We start from the raw sequence: 21,265 nt of genomic DNA, 5'->3' as shown, positions 1-21,265 counted from the left end.
TCACGATTCACTGTTCATTTTTATTCACATACTTTAATCCTTTTATTACTCCGCTTATATGATCTGCCTCACTGTTTCCCTCAGGATATAATATACATCTCTTTCTTACACTGGAAAAATAAGAATACATAAGGAGAAGAAGGACACACTTTCAGGAGTTGCCAACCTACAACTAAACATATGCAGCCCGGAGGGTGCGTTAAGGAATACCGAGAGAGCCCACATGAAACCCAGAAACACTCCCAAGCATGAAGGGGTTTAGATCCGTGCACAAGGTCAGCTAAAGAGCTGAACTTCCTGGATTTAATTGGCGTCCTGTGCTCGTTATAATGTCCAAACAGCGAGGGCGAGCGTCACGGGGGCAGGAAAAACTCAAATGTTCCTTTTCTAAAAGGTTGGTATTTAAACGAGGCACTCGAACACTTTAGGTCAGCGTTGACCTTATTTCTTTTCCGACGGCAGCCACGTGCACGTTCCCTCTGGAGTTCCCGTGGAAATGCGAGAAGATCCGGCGCGTCGGAAAGCTTCTAATGCGCCTATTTTGCACCGGCGTTGTCCCCTCAAGGCTAACATTCATCTTCTGCTGTGTAAAAAAGAGGAACTGCAATTGCACTTCCACCCACATCAAATAAAGCCATTGTACGCTGAAACACATTCAAGGTGGTCTTTTTTCCAGCTTGCAGGCTTTAGTTTGACTTTTTTTTTTTTTTTTTTCTAATCCGGGGATGTATCTGAGGGACTTCCGAAGCGAGCGTCAAAAGTGTTTCTCGTGAGGGACGCTCGGGTACAACAGGCTTCGGTGTCAGGTGAAGATCAGATGTAATATTCCTTGATGTTCTCCCGAACCGAAACGTGGGGACGTGTCTCAGTCCTGTAGTCCATGTATACAGCGTGGGCGCCCTCACGCTTGACAACGTCGTCACGCTGGGCCTGCCGGCGCTGGTAAAGGAGGCGAGTAGCGGCAGCTAGCGCGCATGCCCCGATGAAGGCCGCCGCTGTGACCACTCCTAAGAGACAGCGGGGGAGGATCCATTAAGACAATAGAAAAGATCATTAAATCAGCATTTGCGAGGTAACTTTTGCTAACAATCTCATAAATAAAGGCTTGCGTGAAATGACTGTCGCCCCCGCAAATGCTAGTGTGGAAAGTCAATTAGGATGGCACGCTGATAAGCTGCACAAAAGGCCAGGATGTGAGGGCTCTAATGGCGGCAGCGGCGTCGGGGATGTAATGGGAGAGCGAGCAAATGTTGCCAACGCTGACGATGATGAAAATGATTTGGAAATGCTTGGCTGATTATTGATTATTGCGCCGCTTGAGAGGTCGTCACGGATCAACTCATTTCACACAACGTGCGTACGACTGATGCGTGTCATGCTATTATTACCTTCGCGGTTAAAATTAAACATTGGCACATTGATATCATCAAACACAAGAGTTTTTTTTTTTTTTTTTAAATGTTTTTATTCAACATGTATTTATCCAGCTAAGGCAACTGAGAACAGATTCTCATTTGCTAAGCCGGACATTGTATAGATTTTTCCGTTTCAACAACAACTCACTCAGGAATGTTCATTATTGTGGTTGTAGTTTGCATCGATTGCATATATATATTGTAATATGTTTTCTAATCAACACAATATCAATCCTTCAAGCTCCATTCTGGCCATTTGCGACCATTTCGTTTGCTTTATTGGAGTCATTTGAATTGAGGGAATGGAAATGTAATAAAATATCTCAAGGCTGGGGGGGGGGGGGGGGGTTACAAAATGATTTTGTTATTTGAGACTTCAGTTCTTTTACTGTCATGGCCAACTGAAAGTCACAAAACCGCATTTTTTTTTTTTAAAAGGGAGCAATTTGATGTAATACTCTTATTTTCCAAAAGCGGTGTTTAATAACTTACACTGCATATGAGTTAAGAAAATCAATGAATGCAATTTTGATTTATACCTTGGAGAAAAATTATATTTTGAAATAATAAGTGGTGGACCTCTTTGCTGCCAATAGAAGGACGACTATTAGAACCAGAGTGAAGAAATACACAAGATTTTTGAATCCACCTCTCAATATTTTGTTACTGAGATTTTTTTGATACATCTCACATTGGATCTTTATTTTTGTATGTCACACTATACAAAATATCTACAAATAAAATCAGTCAAATTATCATAATGTTGGAGGATGTTAGAGGTAGAGAAACCAATTTGTGCTCCATATTAAACATCATCACTTTATTGAGTATTTTGAAGTGGGCCCAAGCAACCGAAACACTGTGGCACCCCATCTATTTACCGGCGCAAAAATCCATATTTGTGTTGTAGTAGCCTTGGTTAGTCATCGATTCTCTTGAATTTCCCCGCCCTCTCAAACAAGAAAGATTTCTCTGTTGACATTTGCAGTGACACAACGCACATGATGCTCAAGCACTCCCAATCTCAGCAAAAAATAATAAACACAATGAATGGGCCAGTAATTAATCAATTCAGTGGAAACTCAGTTCAGGAATGCCTCAGCTTGGGAACAATTCACTATCCAGACTAATGTATGAACATACTGCTTCACTTTACGCATTATTTTCAGTTCGCTTAAACTTGTTGCGGAAGGTTCAGTTGTGCATCATTTGCGCTTTGCTCCGCCATCAGTGTGGTTTAAAAAAAAAAAAAGAAAAAACTGCAAGCAAGAGTGCATAAATGTTTTGAGAGAAAAAAGGCTGGAGTCATTTGTGAATTCACTGCATAATTTGCTCCAGGAAAATGTACCATCTGCACTAATGTGAGTTGGGTGCATTGTAAATCGGCGAGTCATGGCCGGACACTGAGGCTCAACTTGTCCATAAAATCAGTGTGCCTGATCATAATTGGATTTAAAAACAATTGTCCATGTAAACTTAGACATTGTATGGTCAGTAGACCGCACAATACTGATCCCATTATTGACATACCTGCTATGACAGCCACATCATTTTGTGTATCACGTTCGTACTTCTTCTTTCCATTATTTGTTGTCAAAGTTTGATCTGGAAAAACACAAAACACATTTCCTGAATGGAGCCTTAATATTATTGTAAAAGGTGGCAATAGGATATTTGGATGTTGTTTATGTGGGCTATGCCAGTACACCAAGACTCACTCATGCTGCGATTGCATCTCAGCCAGGTCCCATGTTCATAAATCAACATGACGTGAATGAAATTAGTAGCCTTCTGCTAGCTGATGCTAGAAGCTGACTCTCCATGCATCCATTTGGACACAAGAGAGCATTTTAACACTGTCTAGTCCGTAAGTGTTATTTTCAACATGTAAGTATTTACAACCCTTGCTCAAAATTTTGTTGACGCGCCTTTGGTAGCAATAGCAGGCGGAAGTCTTTTTGAATTTGCTCGTTCCTTTACTCCATCAGATTGGATGCGCGACCGTTTCCAGATGTCTCCAGAGATTTTTGGTCGGATTTACTGTAAATCTGGGCTCTGGCTAGGCCACTCAAGGACATTCGGAGTTGTCTTGAAGACACTCCTTTGATATCTTGGCTGTGTGCTTAGGGTCGATGTCCTGCTGGAAGATTAAGTTTCTCCGCCATGTCAAGAACGTTCAAGAGCAGGTTTTCATTGAGGGGGGTGTCTGGACATTGCTGCATTCTTCTTTTTCTCTGATTAGTCTTTCAGTTCCAGTTAGTGTGTTCCAGTAAGTTCAATGTAAACTCACTCACTAGTGTCAAAAAAGTGATATCATCGCGATATCAGTTTTAGCCCTAGTTGAGAGGTCAAACACCAAATTTCAATGTCAACCTGCAGCGCACCTTGCGAAGATCGCGAGGAGGAGTCTGCCAGTGCACCGCAGTTCGATTGGACCAATGGACCACGAACTGTAACCAACGAGCTTCCGGGGTTGGTAAGCGCCGCCTTGAGCAGTGCCACATTGTTGAATTGCACCAACGAAAGGCAGCCTACAAAACCCTTCGAAGCTGCCTCAGCTACCTCCTCGTGGAATGTGTCCAACCCTGTGGAGATACAGATAGTTTAAATATGGTCGGGTCGTACCCGATTCTCGCTTTTTGTTGGCACTTTTAACAAAATGGACGACTTACTGATAACTTTACCCAGCGACAAAGTTCTGATCAAGACTAGTTCTCCGTCAAAGGATAGGGTATATTTTCTGTGGATGTCCTGGTCCACCTGTTCGAAGAGAAAGTAAATCAACAAAAACTTATAAATAATACAAAATCCATATTGTGAATACTGAGATGATGAATGATTTGATTTTCTTGGATAGTAATCAAGCAGCGGAAGCTTTGAAGCAAGGCATTGAACCTAACAATTGTTTTAGTAAACACTGCCGACAACACAGACTTCAATAAATCTGATTGAAAACAACTTCAAATGTATTCTCTTGATCACCCAAGTGTTTCTGTAAACAACTGTTAGCCCACCACAACCAAATGCATCTCACACGTCCGGAAGAAGAAAATTGAATGCTTGTCCAAAGCGTCCTATCCGACTATAATAGCTGGCTTATGGACGACAATAAAACAGCGGAAGCTTAGCTAGCTTACAGCATTAGCGTCTAACCCTTGGCGCTGACTTGGCGTTTGGAGCCAGACCATCTTTACGAGGACCACCGTGGAAATAACTCATGTTATCCTTGGCACCTTTTGAAGCTGTAACAGCTCCATGATGTTTGGCTACTCTTCAAAGTTATAAACTAAACTGGCCGTCCATGCTGTTGCCCTTAGTCAGCAGGACACATTACATCCTCTATTTGTCATTAAGTCTTTTCAAAGTGTTTGGCTCCACACACCCCACAGCACTTTTTAAACACATGAAAAGTTCTTCCCAGGGGAGGGGTTTTTTTTCCCCCACAACCCGGCCAGCTTCATTAATACCAGGCCACGAGCCCTTTGTGAAAAAGTCTCAATTTGCATAATAAAGTAATTAATGAATGCTAATGCATTCTGACAGACAGCACATTGCTACTGGACGACATTTGAACACGGGTCCATCCACCTGCGCCTGCCTCACCTGTACGTAGATTTTCTCCTCCACTCTGTGGATTCGTACTCGGTGGAGTCGTCCATCTGCCAGGTTAGTGGCGGCGGGGCAGAAGACGTCTGGCTTCCTGTCTGTCTGCAGGTGATACCAGATCTGCAGGCTCCCTGGATGCAAAGCACGAACAGCACAAATGTGAACCGCGTGGCCCCCCTTTTCTCTTTATTTAACTCACAGTTGCGTTTGCCTGATGGGACTGACAAGTGTGGAAAACAAATGGCATGAGGAAAAAAAAAGGATGCCCTGCTTTGCAGACACGTAGGTGTTTTTGTAAAAGCTGACAAGTCGGTCTTCAAAGTATCTAACGTGTTTTTTTTGTTGTTGTTCAAAATAAAGTCATGTAAGTCTTGAAAGAACCAAACATAATCATTTTTGTAGAAGCTATTGTTTCTATAAACATTTATGAGACTGGGCTAAAAAAAATATATAAAATGCTTTATAAATATTTATCACACTTTGTTTTTCAAAGAACTTAAAAAGGGTTTTTGTGAATAAAGAATTTAGAGTCATCAAAACTTATTCTTATCATCAGCTTTGGAGACAATTTAGTCCTTAGTAAACCGAGCATGTATGTGTCAAAACAAATAGACAATTTCGATTTTTAGCTTGTTTTTGTAAATACTGAAGACAAGTAGTAGGTTTAGTTTTTCTAAATCCTAAAAACAATTTAGTCTTGAAAAAATCTATATCACTGAAGACATCATCAACAACCCTAACAAGGTTTTTCTGTGAAATCTGGATTTCAGTCTCTAAAGTAGATGCTACTTTGTCTTTTTGAGAACGTTGACAACAATTGAACAAATGTAAGATGTCTTGTTTTCCGAGAACTGGAGGACCATTAACAGTCTTTCGTGAATGAGTCTACTAAACATTCAAAAGTGTGTTTCTTCTAAAAACATCAGTGAAAACAATTTTATGCTCAATTAAACCAACATGAGCATTTTTGTAAACACTGAAAACCATTTGGCTTATTCAACATAACAGAGGTACACTTCCGGTGAGGTCACCCAGGCAATTTTGTGTTTTTCATAAACGCTAACAAATTTGCACAAGGGTTTTCAAGAATTTTGTAACTATCCATTAGCCTTCTAAGAAAATTAGCAAACACAATGAGAACAAGGGTGGTTGCTGGAAATTGGCCTTTATACGCCTATATAGATAAAAACCAGACATTTGCAGCTAGAATACTCATTTACCACATTAACAGTGTATTCCTGATAAGTTCAATGTTATCCTCACTGAAAAATAGTGATTCTATTTGAAAAATAAGGATGTTTCTTAGTGACCCCAAATTTTGGAAGGGTTGTGTGAACGCACCGTTCCTGGCCACAATTACAGCAATGTACTGGCGGCTGAGGGTGCTGACAGATAGCAGCAAGGCGGGACTCTGCGAGGTGATGAAGCTGAAGGAAAAGTCCTCTCTGGCCCGACTGCTGCTGCTGCTCTCCGCCTGCAAGCTTTTGTTCAGCATCACAGAGAAAGGCTCCTGAAGTGTGTAGGTCAGCGATGACTCTTTGTCGAAGGACACCGACACCTCTGCGCAAACACCACAATCACAATTCAAAAAAGCGATTGGACATGAAAATGAAAAAGACTCAAAGTAACTCCCTGTTCTCATTTTTACACTTTCTGGAAAATCATTTCATTATTTTGGATGTATTGGAGTGTATGGAAATAGCTGAATTTATCAAACCCTGGGCTGAATTACATTTTGTATTTTCCAGGGTGAACACTATCTACCTAAAGCGCAAGGTCCTCTTCGAAGCTACACACGAGCTGTCGGGATTTTTCCTGTGCCAAACTAACATCACAAAAACGACAAGCTAAGCTGCGGTCGTGGCGTACATTTTCCTCATAAAGTGGTCTTTTCTTATTACAGGGGTGTCGAGCTCATTTTTTTCACGGGCCGCATTGTAGTCATAGCTTCTTTCGGAGGGCCATTATGACTGTCAACTCAAATAAATGTATGAGCACCTCATATTATATACAGTAAAAGCTACAAAACAAACTGACAAATAACTCGTTTTCAAATCAGATGAGTAAAAACTTGTCAAATATTTAAAAAAAAAAAGGTTTGGCGGCTTTACATGTTTATTGGACTTCAACCAGACTTCCTTAGGTATGGAAAAAAAAAAAACATCGATGACCCCACCCTATTAAAGTGCTCGCTCTCATGCTCCGTATTAAATGTACTAAGCGTATGTTGTATAGCCTCATCGTGAAACGTCCTCGCCAAGAGCACATAATGTTCTTTTGTTCCCGATGTGGCCCCCCAAAAAAACAATTTGTTTGCCGTCAACGACAGCGCCTGCAAATGAGAATCGAACAACTGTCGTCACGCTGTGAAGTCACACTTGATTTATATCTTCCTACCATCGCACCACGTGGCATCTTTCTTTCTACATACAGACATCATTGGTTTGGCTGCCATATTTCTTTGCCGGACGGGCGAGTGGACTGAGATTTCAAGATCTTGTACTGTTTGAAATAAGGGTGCATGTCCAAACGTCTAACTCAAGCTAGTAACTGTAATTATACTACCACAGCTAAATGTAGCATTTGAGGCTACTACACTTGGAATAAGAAATTGCACCGTGGTAACTAGAACTCATTTTATTCAACGTCAAAGGAACTGCATACCTATTTAGCCTTTTTCATAATTCTGACAGGATGATGGTGGGGAGAAGAAAAAGACTATAATTGGACAAATTAAACGACTCCTTTGGGATCTTTTGTGACTTTTACTCTGTTATGAATTCGCTGGATGGAGTTGACATGTTTTTTCTGTGATTGTGTACATTTTCTGTCTATTCTTTCACATTCCCAAAACATGCATATAAATGTTCATTGAAGACTAAATAGCCCATAGGTGTGAATGTCTTAGGTGTGACAATGTTTTTCTGAGCTTCTACTTGCCGACACTCTGTACCCTAAATCTGATAGAGTGCCATCAGGGTGTTTATAGCAGAAATTGTTCCTGGTAACAATGTGGTCACAAGAAAGCAAACATGTGCCTCTCTCCAGAGTCTTCTCCTGCAAGGGATGGTAGGGACTAAAAAAACCAATGATCCGAAACAGTAAGTCGTTTAGGCGAACCTACCGACCGAATCGCCAAGATAAAAGAAGCGCGTCGCGGTAGATAAAATAAATGGAGCCCAACAGGGCCGTTAAAAAAATAAAAAAAATGGCCGAGTGAAATCTTCACACTACAGGGAAAAAGGGGAACAAATGATTGGACTCGGCCTTCCAGAGAAATAAGAAGCTTGCCTTAATCCTTGCAGAGGACGGTGGCAAGAGAGGACACAAATATGACACTGAATGTTTCGTCAAGGTGACAGCTGGACTTTGTTGAAATCATTTCAGTAATAAGTAGGTGCAAATGTTAGCTGTCACTACTTTGTGTCCAGTAAGAGGATTAGAATCCCTCGTTGTTGTCTGACTGGCCGCTTTATTAAAGAAGGCCATTTATATAACATGGATCCCTAATTTAGGGTCAGAGGATTGGATATACTAATTAGTCACGAAACACGTGTGGGAATAAGGTTTAAGTGGGAGTCCGCAGTGACTAGCTGAGAAGGTAACATAGCAGTCTTAATATTTATTCAATGGTTTAAAAAAAAAAAAAATCTGTCTCTAATGGATTTAAATGCACGACAGCAATCACACAGAATCAAATTAGAATCAAAGTCCTTTGGAGCCCCCTTAGTGCTTGATATATTTTGTTGATCCCCCCCAAAACGTTTTCATCTGAAAAATAATTGCTTTTTTTTTTATACGCGGTTACGAGAATGCCCGAATGAACGTCATAAATGAATCAGCCAGTTTTGTGCACAGAAAAAAATGCAAAAAAGATTTCCATGATTAGTTAGTAGAGGGCTACTCAGCCAATCACAGGTCACGATATTATAGACTCACTCAAACTCTGAGTTAATCTACCGCGCAAGTCATCTTGTCCTCTCTGGAACATTTTTCGACCTCTGCGCAACAGTGGACCAGATGGGAGCTACCCATACGCGAATATGGCCAAACCGGAACACTCATCAGCCACATGGAGTCTACGTAAGGTGTGACCTGTTTCGAGCGTGAAGACAGCCGGGATAAATGCCCTCCCCGGCGACCCTAATGAGGACTAGCGGAAGAGAAAATGGTTGCCTTCCACTGGACAGTAACGATGTACAGCATTGACAGAACATGGGGGAAAATATTGATCCACCAACTTGTGTTCCATCCGACAGCAACAATATTGAAGGGATGACAGCGTATGTTGCTCTCTTCATTTTAAAATGAAAAAATAGTCTGATGTAGGGAAACAGCTTTCTGTTTGGTTATTACAAGCGTCACATTTTTTATTTTTTTTACCGACTGAAAATAAACAACATTGGAGCTGTGTGTGTGTTTTTTTTTTTTTTAAGGGACAACTGGGATTATCAAGTGAGAATATGGTGCAATAGTATTGCTACCTGATGCATTTCTAATTATAACAGGCGATACGGAAGACTGCAACACAATATCCCTGACCAGAATGCAGTGAACGGCCCGTTACCTTGGTTACAAGAGGACCCGGCATAAGCCGACTGGGAGCAGTCACACGCGTAGCCGTTGCTTTTCTCGATGCAGCGCCCCCTGTTGTGGCACAGGCTGCTGGAGCCACTGCAGTACCCGGGGCAACCAGCGCTCACGCCCGGCGTCACCTTGGCCCGCTCCTCCAGGTCCAGGCTTCGCCCATTTACAATCAGGCTCCTCATGCAGCCCAGGAATCCCCGCTGCAGAGACGTCGTTCCGCCTGCGACGACAGAGATTTCGCCGTGTGTCATGATGAATTAACGGCTTGATTGACTTTATTTTATGCTTGTTTTGGATTCGTAATTAACCGTAAGAGAACGAATCAAATTATACTGGTTCTTTTGAAATGTTATCTCATTATCTTCTTCTCACTCTGACAAATAGAAAATTTACAATTTTGCCCAAGCTATGGTAAACCTCATACGAGCATCTAAAGCACGGGTGTCAAACTCAAGGCCCGGGGGCCAGATACGGCCCGCCACATCATTTTATGTGGCCCGCGAAGACAAATTGTGCATCAAATTCGTGTGTCGTTACTAGAATTGCAAATTGTCTTCACTTTTAATAATATCGTGTGATAATCTGTGATTGTGATGCATGCAGCGGACACTTCAGCATATACAGACAACTTGTCAATAAAGTCAATAAAGAGCATGCTGGAATAAACAAGACTCCATCTTACCCACAAAAAGTTGACTGCTTAGCTTCAAGGGTAGTTGACGGTCCACGGGAGCAGAAAGGAAGCGTGCAGGAAGCTGGTCGACCTGTAGCGAGGCCTCCTTGACGTTGTGCTCCGCCTTTACATAGTGCCACTGGCGGTCATTCAGGGGCATGTGCGATTTGACGGACAGGACCACCGCACCGCTTCCGACGTCAAAGGAAAAGGACACCATGGACGGCGCTGATTGGAGACACACATTATAGGATGAATCTGACTCGGATGAGTATTCTATCCCTCAACGCAAATAATGGCACAACCCCCCCCTCCCTGCTCAGATTTGTCGGCAAAGCTCCCCTGTAATCAACAGCAAATAACACCACCATCACCTCGACTACAATCCACGGCCGCATTTGCTTGTGAATAGAAATTCTCTGTGCATTCGTCATGCTGCCAGACAAGTACAAGCTTCACAGAGTGCATTCTTTCATTATTTACATACATTTTCATAGCAGATTGCATTAGCCTCAATGGAAGTTTCTAATATTTCAACGCTCTCAATAGCTTTGTATTATTGAGGTCAAATTCAAGCTCTTTCAACATTCTTTGCCCTATACTGCGAAAGTCTATTATATATTTATACCCATAGTATGTTGCTTTGCACAGCATTTGTATTGTCATAGAAAAAAAGGAACTGGTTCTTTTTTTATAAATAGTTCTTTTTGTCTGTTTTCCTATACAGTGGATCCACACTTACTACTTTTTATTAAATATACTTTTTCATCTTTTCAAAGTTTACTTTTTTTGATGGGAAAAATAAATATAAAATAATAATAAATAACAAATAACCATAGTAATAATAATGACAATGTTTGCAAATTAAATTGAATGAGAAAATTTGCACTATTTTCAAATCATTTTCAAATGTAGCGTTAAGAAAAATATCAAGAATTTTAAACTTGTGTGCCCAAATTGCATTACCACAAATATTGGAAAATAATGTTTAGTTTGTTGTTTATAAAGCCATAATAGCTGAAATTTTATTCATGCAGCGTAGCCAATATTTATATAGTTTGAATGCTGTGGTGCTTATGTGCATTGTTGCACACTCTATGGCGCATGACTGTTGACTCACAGCTGAGCTCCACTCTGACAAAGTCTTTGAGGCCCAAGCTCTCCACAAAAACTCCAGAGGGAGCGCTGGTTTTGAAGTAGAAGGAGATGTCTGAGGCAGGCTCGGCCGCTGAGGTGGGAAAATAGAGGTAAGACGACTCTTGGTAGAAAGTGGCTGCATTCCACATGGCCCCTGAAGGAGGAGGAAAGAGTTGCACTATTATGAAAAGATTTACTGTATTTTAAAAATGATAAGAAATTCACATGCACAGTTAATTTTTAAGCCTCAACACGATAACAATGAAGTCCCCTTTTCCCCTGAAGAGCATTTATATACATATATTCTACATTACAAGAAACTTTTTTATTCTCCAAATTGATTTCTCAAATGGTTATTTGCAAACCGAACTGTACCCCTTGACATTGCATTATAGTCTAAATCCCTGATAGAAACTTGAACAAATGAGTCAATTCTACTCCAGTCTCTAAACTGATGGCCAAGTCAAGTTTCTCTAAGAGTCATTTTTCTGCCTCTGGCCAAGGTCTTCATCCAGGATATGAGTGATCACCTACTGTCTCCATAACAACGCAGATAGCCGATGCGGTAGACGGCCTGCGAGCCGGCTCTGCCGATATCTCCGATCACTATCTGGCTCACTGGTAGGTGGTCTTTGTAGGAGAGGACGCCCGTGTCGTTGGCCCTGTGACAGACATCGAACAAATGAGTGAATAAGCAAACACAAACAGAGGGGGGTGTCCCTCAGGGCCCGGGCGCCTCGACGGGTATCGAGATAAAGGCTCCCATTCTTCTACATTAGTGCAGAAGGCAGAGTAAAGACATTAAAGCAATTCATCACGAGGGAGACAAGCGCCTTTGGAAATATGCAAACAGAGCTGAAGCCGGGCTGGATTTGGAGTTTGGAGTGGATTAACGCACAAAATGCAGACACTCCAAGCGTTTAATACAGCAAAATTCAAATGAAGGTTTAGCTGCTTCTCACAAAATTTCAAATACTTTTCATTTTATCTATATCTTCAAAATGGAATATACTGGATGGGGGTTCAGCTTTAAAATTGAATCATCCCACATATCGTAAGCATTTTCTGACATTGTTTTAAAACGTACAGAACAACATCATGGACGAAAACAAATGTCGAGATCACTGCGACGTACCACATGTCAGCGTCGGCATCGCAATTGCAGAAGTAGTTCATGTCCACGCAGTTCTCCTCCAGGCTGCAGGAGCACTGCTGGATTCCCGGCAGAAATCCACCCCAGTAGCTCCGCTTCTCGCCGTGCCGGTCCAGCCACCAAGACATTGGACTGCCATCTACCATGAAAGAAAAGCAGAAATCGTCTACTTCAGCAAAATTGAAGTTATACCAAGGTGCCTATTCTCTTCTATGGATGCATGCCAAGAATTCATCCTTGACGTGAACCCTAAAACAGGACATCTGACAAGAGTTCAATTTACAGCGATGGACCAGATAGCGATCATCGAGTTGTAAGGCAAAATCCAGCCGCTATGCCAAGTTTTATACAAAGGAGAAAATCCGACAGTCTTTCAAGTATCAACACGGGAATGCATGCCAACAGTTTGTCCTTGGCAGGGCTTCCAAAACATACAATGTGCGAATTAAGTGTCCCCAGTAGGAGCGTTGTCAGAATAACAGACTACTACCATCAACAGCAACTGACCAGATGTTCAGATAATCACTAATAATCTGGCAAAATCTAGCATTAATACCAAGATCGTGAATAGCGAAAATCCGTGAATAATTCTTCCCTATAAATCGACACTGAAATTCACCTATTTCAGCATCCGAAATAAAAATTACGTCAGTCTTAACCCCGATCAGCCGACTGACGTTTGATTTGGAGACGATTCAAGGTTTGCAAAGTGGACATGGTCAAACGAGGAACGCATGGCCACTTCCAACCGGTTTCGTAGCAGATGTTTTGCTGGTATCCTAAAAATTAGGTCATCCCTGACTGTGTGATCTTGATCAGTGATCCGATCAGGGCGCCAACGATAAGGGAAGCAGATTGCTTTGGTGTTAACATGGTTTTAAGCATTAAGTAGTGTATAAAAAATATCGCATAGCTACAAACCACTACTATGACAACAAGGTATGCCTGACGTGAAAAGGAGAAGGTTATCCGTTAAGTTGCGGCTACGCTGTTCACTGATTCCCAGAAGACTTCCCCGAGCACGACCCAGTTGTTTCTTTCGCAAGGACAAAACGACGGTTTCGACCTTATAAGTTTGGGCAATGGGCCAAAGATCATCATGGCGAGCCAGAATTCAGACACCATCTGGCATATTGTTACACTTGATCAGAATTGTCGTTTCTTTCACCATTGTGAGTCGGTCCCTTGTTTTTGTTGCCACAAAGACCCGAGAGGATACTCAAAGTCACTAATGAGTTACTTTGACCTTCAGCTGTATTTTCTATGTTTTGTCCATCTCAAGTTTCTTTTTCACATGGTTTAAATTTAGAGGAGCAGATAGATGCTTTTAACATCTGCACAGTACTCAGCATGCATGCGCAGGGGGTTTATACCAATGCATTTGGACAGAAGCTATGAGATCTGGAACTCTTTTAAACTTTAAAGTCCTTCACTAGGTTCATTTTCTTGTAAAATATTGATACTTAAATGCAGCTGCAAGGCTTTGAGAAGAAAATATGTTTTATCTTAGCATTTGGGGCCTTGAAATCCAAAGTGACTTGACAACTCCACAAACGCAAAGGTTGTGCTTCAAGAACGCTTATGTTGGAGCTGCTACAACAGCTAGCGATGCCTAACAAGCCCCCCGCGAATGTAACGGAATGCCACGGCGTAAAAAAAATGACCTTTCGTCACCTCCTCTGCGGGGTTAAGCACGGCGGCCTCAATCATCGCACAGACACGTAAGCCTGCATTGCAAATGAAGCCGGTTTGCAGGGAAAAGCACATTAAGCCTCTTGTCACTAAACATAATCAAGTGTCACATGCTGCAGTGCTCTCTGCCCATCCAGCATGCATTAGGGCCGCATTAAGCAGCGCATTTATGTATGGCCACAAAAGTCATATTAGTCTAAGTCACACAGCGGGACTCAGACACCAGCAATTCTCTCTGAAATCACCTCTGAATGGGATGCAATGACCTATGACTAACAGTCCAATGCCTTATTAAAACCAAAATGAGAAAAAGTTCCTTTGTAAGCAACGACAAAAAAGCAGACAAGGAAAAGCAATGTGGGTGATGGCAACATTAGCATGCAAGCTAATGTTTGTACTGATTAACCTGGTGATCCTGAAAGGGGGATCCTTCCATCTGTGGTCCCTTCTCAAGGTTTCTCATTTTCCCCTGGCAGGGTTTTTTTTGAGTTTTTCCTTACCCTTTTAGGAGCTTATGATCAGGGGATGCTTTGAGAATAATTGTCAATTTTGGCTATGTGAAGCCCTTTGAGACTGTCTGTGATTTAGGGCTATACAAATAAACTTGACTTGACTTGACTTGACTTGTGCTACCAAGGTTGAAAATAAAACTTTAGCATTAGCTGCCATCCTTGATTGGTTTGATTTCTGTGCCGATTATTTTAAAAACACTAATCAGCCCCCCGAAAATAAGAAAAGGCGACAATCGATACTTTCTGTTTGAGATGTCGCGATAACCTTGGCGAGACTGCAAATTAATGAATGAGTAGCTTGATTTTGTTGAGCAGGTGCTGCTCCGAGGTCCGATAGCAGAGCCCTTTGGTGTTTATCACGACACAATCTGGGTGTTAGACACTTAGAAAATACTGAAAATACAAACTGCAAACTAATCAGTTTCATGCCCGTTGTTTTATTGGATTTGCAGCGAAAATGTCAAACTTTTGGTGGAGGACTGGAAAGCCCGCTTTGCTGCTTACTAAATAAAATGCTTACCACTAGCAAAAATAAGACAAATGAATGCCCATAGCCTTCCAATCAGGTCGTAAAAATCGATGCAGGTGATAAGAAATGTGAAATTGCTTGCTATTCAAAAAGGTCCAGCCGAAATGCCAAAGGAATAAACAAATTGAGATAATAATAATAAAATAATCCTCTGATTCTAGTCCTTTAAGTAGAAAGGATGTCATTACAGCAATTGGACTGCTTACTTAGTCTGGAAAAATTGCTTTTATCCCTTCAATTTTAAATCTTCTATTGAAAATAAACAAGAAAAAAAAATCTGACGCAGTGCGCTGGTACCTTTCCTTTTATCGCCTTGATTTTGGATAAACTTGCAAAAAGCGTTTGAACAACATAGCCAAAGAACGCAAAAGGGAGCAGCTATTAAGTGGAAGAATAATAAATGTTCGTATACGCAATGGCAATTTGGGATTTGCACGATAAGTAGAAGAAAAATGTGTTCGTGCCTCACAATATCATTAGGGTGAATACTTGACTCTCTTGCATTTGCACAATAACTCTAAATATAGCAGCAGGACGTTGGCGGAATTCTGGAACGTAATTACTTCTTCACTGTTGTCTTAATGACGACCGCATGGCGACGAACATCAGTCAGACGAAGCGAGGAACACCTGCTACTCGAATCATCTACGGTCGAGCATCGCAACACGCAACACGGACATTAAATGCCTGAACAACATCTGCATCTTAAGTGAACAGCAGAGGCTGACGGGAAAGCTGGCAGAAGGAGGTCACGTAATCCAGCCTCCTCGACTAGGCAAGGCGAGTTTTCCTGGATGCGAGCTCATCTGTTGTTGGCACAAGAAGGCATCTGTAAACCCGGCAGGCTGGTTGCAACAGCTGTCGTTGATTGTCTTTCCTGTAAATTAACACGATAAATGTCCATAAAGTCGCTTGATGCTGTCGTCGGGAGAGTGTTTACCTGGCACACAAATGTTCTTTGTGTCTTTAAGTTTCAATCAAGCAAAACACAATAACACATTCTGGAATCGCTGCACGGGAGATTTTGAAGCAAAACATCTTTACTTACAACTAAGCGACTGTTTTGACGGAGCTAGAACTTTCTCTTCTGATTCAAGCCCCATAGCTCACAATCAAAACTAGGAAGGATTGGTTTCGATTTCAATACATGCTTGATTCAAGCTATTCTTGAACAAATCGCTGCCTGATTGGCCTGGTGAAAGAGCAAGTACTACTTGATTGGTTTTGGACAGTAATACAGAAAGGTAAATGCTACTGATTCAGTTACCGTATTTTCCGCACTATAAGGCGCTAGGAATTCACTGGGGAGCCAAGCGGGCGCTAGTCTGAAAAAGTTTGGGAACCACTGGGTTAGACTAAGTAAGGTGCTTCCCGATTGGGATAAAGGAAGTAATGTACTGCCGGATGGTGTTAAAAGAAGTAGGTTAGGTTGTTCGTGCAGTATAATAATGAGATTAACAAAACAGGCATCACCTTTTGTGTTGAAGAGACGGGACCTCTTGCAGTTGTAAACCACTTCTTGCTGGCAGTGCTCTGACCTTGACACAATCGTTTGGAGTTGTTCCGGCGAGGCGCCGTAGTCAAGCACCATGATGTGAGGCCTCTGCAGTGATGAAGCCTGGACTTGGACCGGAGCGGTGCTGTTGTGGCTCAACACGGTCCAAACTTTCTCTTCTACCAAAAAACAAGTTCATCTGACTTCACCAACCTATTTCAAACAACTTCCCCCAATTTACCCACACATAAAAAGATACATTTGCAAGCAGGTTTGTGTTCCGGAACAACAATTAAATTACTGCTGCAGGTCTGACTCACCAAGTCACTTCTATTAAATAATTAACCTTCCCATCCAGTGTTAGTTAAACCTGCGCTCAGTGCAGCTGTGTGTTTTATAATGCTACGCTTCAAATGTGATTACTCGGCTCAGTTGCACCATCTAATTCTGCAGTCCGCTCATAAATTAATTGGTCATGAATCTTGAAACGACTGCCGGCAGAGAGAGGTGTGGAGTGAACTGACAGCTGGGGTGCATATTACATTGCACAGGTTGGTTATCTCCAAACAAAAGAACCTGGCATCTTTATTTTCCAATTTAAAAAAAAATGAAAATGCACCCTTGTGCTCCTTTTCTCATTCATGTACAGGATTGAATTATGTGTTTTGCAATAATAAATACAAATCTGTAAATCACCCTGGATATATTTAGTGAATGTCACCATAAAGTGGTTTGCTCTCCAGGCTGGAGGATGACACTCGCTTGTAATGCAGACATATCTCAACATCACAGACGAGGCCCATCTGTGCATTCGCTGACATTTACCATCCGTGCAAAACCTAATTAATTCCCCTCTGCACCTGCCAGCCACCCCCTCCGCACGAAAACGAAGAAAGAAAATAGCAAACAAACAATATTTCCAACTAGCTGATCCTTTGTTTGTCAAGTGAAATTAGATGAGGACTCTATCTTAACTGAGCTTGCAGTACACCGTGTCTTCATGTTTACACTTCCTTTGAGAAAATCCCCGCTCACGTCATGATTATGCATGACAGGTCGTCATGCTGAGAGCTATTTGCATCTCGGATGTATTTTGTAATTGAGGTCAAGTCGTGGGATCTTTATGTAAAGCTAAGGCGGGAAAAAAAAAAAACAGATAAAAAAAAAAAAAACACAATAGACAATAGCGTCCCACCTCCTGTGGTGCGTCTAACTTTGCAAAGTTGAAATTTTTCTGGGCGGCGTCAAAAGCAAGCATTTGTGTGTTCAAAGGATCGATTCAAATATTGATAACTGCGCATATTTGGCCTCGGTTTAGTATACCACGAAGCGAAATCATGGGCTCACCTGTCATGTTACAGTACACCTGCGTGGCCCCTAGGGGGCCGCTGCCATCTGGGTCAATGGAATAAAAGCCCGAGGAGCCGCCGGTCAGCTTGTAGGCTTCGCAGGATGACTCGTAGATGGCTGCAAAGGGGGAAGAACAATTTTCAACTCTAATAGTCCCATTAACTCGAAATGAAAAATAATACAAGGACTTTATGACCCTGATGAGATTTCATCGACCGTTTCCTTATCTATTTTTTCCGCAGCTACTTTGTGGCTGACCTCTGTCTTTGTGCAGCAGGTTTAAAGAGGGCAGGGCCAGAAGATGGCTTTTAGATACTGTACTCCATCCATCCATCCATCCATCCATCCATCCATCCATCCATCCATCCATCCATCCATCCATCCATCCATCCATCCATCCATCCATCCATCCATCCATCCATCCATCCATCCATCCATCCATCCATCCATCCATCCATCCATCCATCCATCCATTTCAATTGAAGATCGCTGTGGTGTAGAAATACATTGCACCATTCTGAGAGCCATTTTTCGTATTTTTACACGGCCGCCTCACCCATTCACTACCTAATGCTGCTACTGCCACTTAAATGCGTTCTCATTCCTTCTGGAGAATGATCATACTAATGGAAAATAGGAGCCCTGTCATGGATAATGTTGATGTTCACTTGTGATGGCTCTGCTGGGAAGCTTCAACATCAAAAAAGCATTTTACATTCATATTTCTTTGGCAATGAGCTTTTTGTTTGTTGTTTGAACAAGATATATCCACAAAGTTCTGAGCGGATTAGGATGAAAGCCTGTGGCATTGAGCCAGGGAACACTTGAGGTGATTTTTGATGTTGATCCAGGAGTTTTTTTTGGTTTTACTCCAAGATGAGAGATGGTAGGTTTCACAAAATAACGCTGTTTATTGTCTCTTTGTTGTTTGTTTTGAACGTAATTTATATAAATTGATAACGTTCAAACTTCGTGGGTAAAACATGCTTCAATGTACTGGTTAAGAGCGTAAAATATTATTAAAGTATAACCTTATGACACTTGTGTGGGATTTTTCAAATGTAATTATTTTGCCCCCGCATTAATTTAGCAATGTTCCTGACTAGTGTGGGAAAAGTTGTGCTTTTAGGGGTTACTTGAGTTTACACTTCCTAAGTCAGCAGTAGATAAGAGTGGAAGTATCAAGATTTGAAAAATGTAAACTATATGTGCCTCAAAGTAAGATCCTTCTTCTACCCTGTCATCTACGGCGGCCGTGCTTTTAATACATACTCATTTCTGCCTATTTTTAATTCAAGGGATGCTCCCGTCTGTCATGTTCTATCTTACACACACACACACACACAAAAAGAGGTTTGAGTTTGCCAGCATAGAAAATAAGTAAATCAGTATTCCGGTGAAAGAGATAGAGACATTTGCATGGCAAATGTCAAGGTGATGATACAGGATATTAATATATAAATAATGTTAAAAAATATGTCCATGCTGTTTATTGCCCGCATGATCATCAGGTACAATCAAAACTTGTTTCCCCTTATATTTATATTATTTATATTTATTAAGGGGAATGTCAGCATGAGCAGACAGCTATGAAGGGGAAAAAAAATCAAAAATAACTCACAATCGTGACAGGTCGCTCCCGAGTAACCTGTTCCGGAGCAGTCGCAAGAAAAGGTGCTCCACGTCTGCGAACAAAGGCCGCCATGCTCGCACTTGTTGGGGACACATCTGCCACACAATATCACAGCAACACATTGGCAAATGTTGATAACACCTAACACACAACATTTGGGAATTTGAGCAGCTTTTCTGAAAAATACACCTCATAACATACGAGAATTATTCATGTAAATTAAAAAAAAGTGTATCGGCAACAAGATTTATTGCCGGGTTAGGCGCTATTTATGAGTGTGAAAGCATTTTACAATTAACAGCGGTTAACGTATTTGAAGACTAACAGTTTATACTTGTAAAGCAGAAGCTGACATAAAAAGCAGAAGGCAAGATGACATGTCTTTTTACTGTCCATGACTTAAGGGTGAGTGATTTTAGTTATTCTTTTTAGCTACTCAAGTTAATTAAATTTAGATACATAAAACCACAAAGTATGTAACTTCATGTGAATGTGATGAAAACATTGCATGAATAGATAGCACATAATATGAAAGCAACATATTATTGCCATCATATCCTAAATGTAAACAAAAATACAGATCATCACTATTATTATGCGCCTCATGTTTTATCCTTTATGAATAATTCATCTTCAGATTAAACACTTGCTCAAGTACTTTACAGTTTGGATTAAAATGAGCACTTGACATTAAGGTAGAATGTGAAGTTCATAATACATCTCCTAATTCAAAGTAAATATGGTTTTGATTCATATGGAGCACAATCACAATGGCTTTTAAAATGTCAGCAATTCTTAAGTCCTACATTTTTTTGCATTAGTTATGTTTCTTTGAAAATATTTCTACTTACACACACACTACCATTCAAAAGTTTGAGGTCACCCAGATATTCATTTTGACACTTCTACTAATATAAGGCATTCTGGTGTATAAAAAAAACTAAGTTTGCCTTGACGTAATCCCATATGTTACGGGGGCGTAGTCACAGGGGGCACAGCGCCACGGTCTAGCTATGCACGAGGGAGAGTTTTCTTTCCTTTGAGTTTCCTTCCCTTTTTCTATTTTTGCAGACACACAAAGTTAGAATCAGGCTTTGGCAACGTTGTGGGCAAAATCACAGCCAACTTGTTTGGAGGCGGCTCCTTTCATCCCCTTTACATTCAGCACATGAGAGAGGTGCATAGTTTAGCTGGGTGAAGTTCTTGCAGGAGATTAACGAGCACAAATTATGTTTGTAAGGAGCTACATGCAGATGTCCACTTATGGATGATGTAAAGTTGCTCAGGGCAATTACAGATCGCATAAAATGTATTATTCATTCTCAGACAATCCAGAACACCTCTTTCAGTATAATATTCAACTTTTGACTCACATAACATTAAAACTAGTACAAATAAACACAACAATAGTGAATAACCTCAATTGCAGGCTGCTAGTTGTTACTTAAATCGCTTACATCGTAATTATTTGATTATTTTGAAT

General features: G+C 41.2%; 1 protein-coding gene across 2 annotated transcripts in view; it reads right to left on the bottom strand.

Moving 5' to 3' along the window:
- LOC125973614 (contactin-associated protein-like 5) overlaps window positions 1–21,265 on the bottom strand; it is a 63,895-nt gene continuing 42,630 nt past the window's right edge. For both annotated transcript variants that reach the window (XM_049727990.2, XM_049727989.2), the window contains 14 exons: window positions 19,771–19,877; window positions 18,147–18,266; window positions 16,778–16,978; window positions 12,554–12,710; window positions 11,953–12,080; window positions 11,402–11,572; window positions 10,291–10,509; window positions 9,589–9,828; window positions 6,363–6,581; window positions 5,019–5,152; window positions 4,088–4,175; window positions 3,800–4,000; window positions 2,946–3,020; window positions 1–1,007 (listed from right to left, as the gene is read on the bottom strand). In XM_049727990.2, the coding sequence (XP_049583947.1) occupies window positions 814–1,007; window positions 2,946–3,020; window positions 3,800–4,000; window positions 4,088–4,175; window positions 5,019–5,152; window positions 6,363–6,581; window positions 9,589–9,828; window positions 10,291–10,509; window positions 11,402–11,572; window positions 11,953–12,080; window positions 12,554–12,710; window positions 16,778–16,978; window positions 18,147–18,266; window positions 19,771–19,877 (2,254 nt within the window). In that variant the 3' untranslated portion in view covers window positions 1–813. The remainder of the gene's footprint in view (window positions 1,008–2,945; window positions 3,021–3,799; window positions 4,001–4,087; window positions 4,176–5,018; window positions 5,153–6,362; window positions 6,582–9,588; window positions 9,829–10,290; window positions 10,510–11,401; window positions 11,573–11,952; window positions 12,081–12,553; window positions 12,711–16,777; window positions 16,979–18,146; window positions 18,267–19,770; window positions 19,878–21,265) is intronic.

This window comes from Syngnathus scovelli, chromosome 8 (assembly GCF_024217435.2).
Source record: "Syngnathus scovelli strain Florida chromosome 8, RoL_Ssco_1.2, whole genome shotgun sequence".
Classification (NCBI taxonomy): domain Eukaryota; kingdom Metazoa; phylum Chordata; class Actinopteri; order Syngnathiformes; family Syngnathidae; genus Syngnathus; species Syngnathus scovelli.
The sequence above is the reverse complement of the archived record's forward strand: the minus strand, read 5'-3'. Positions and strand labels throughout refer to the sequence as shown.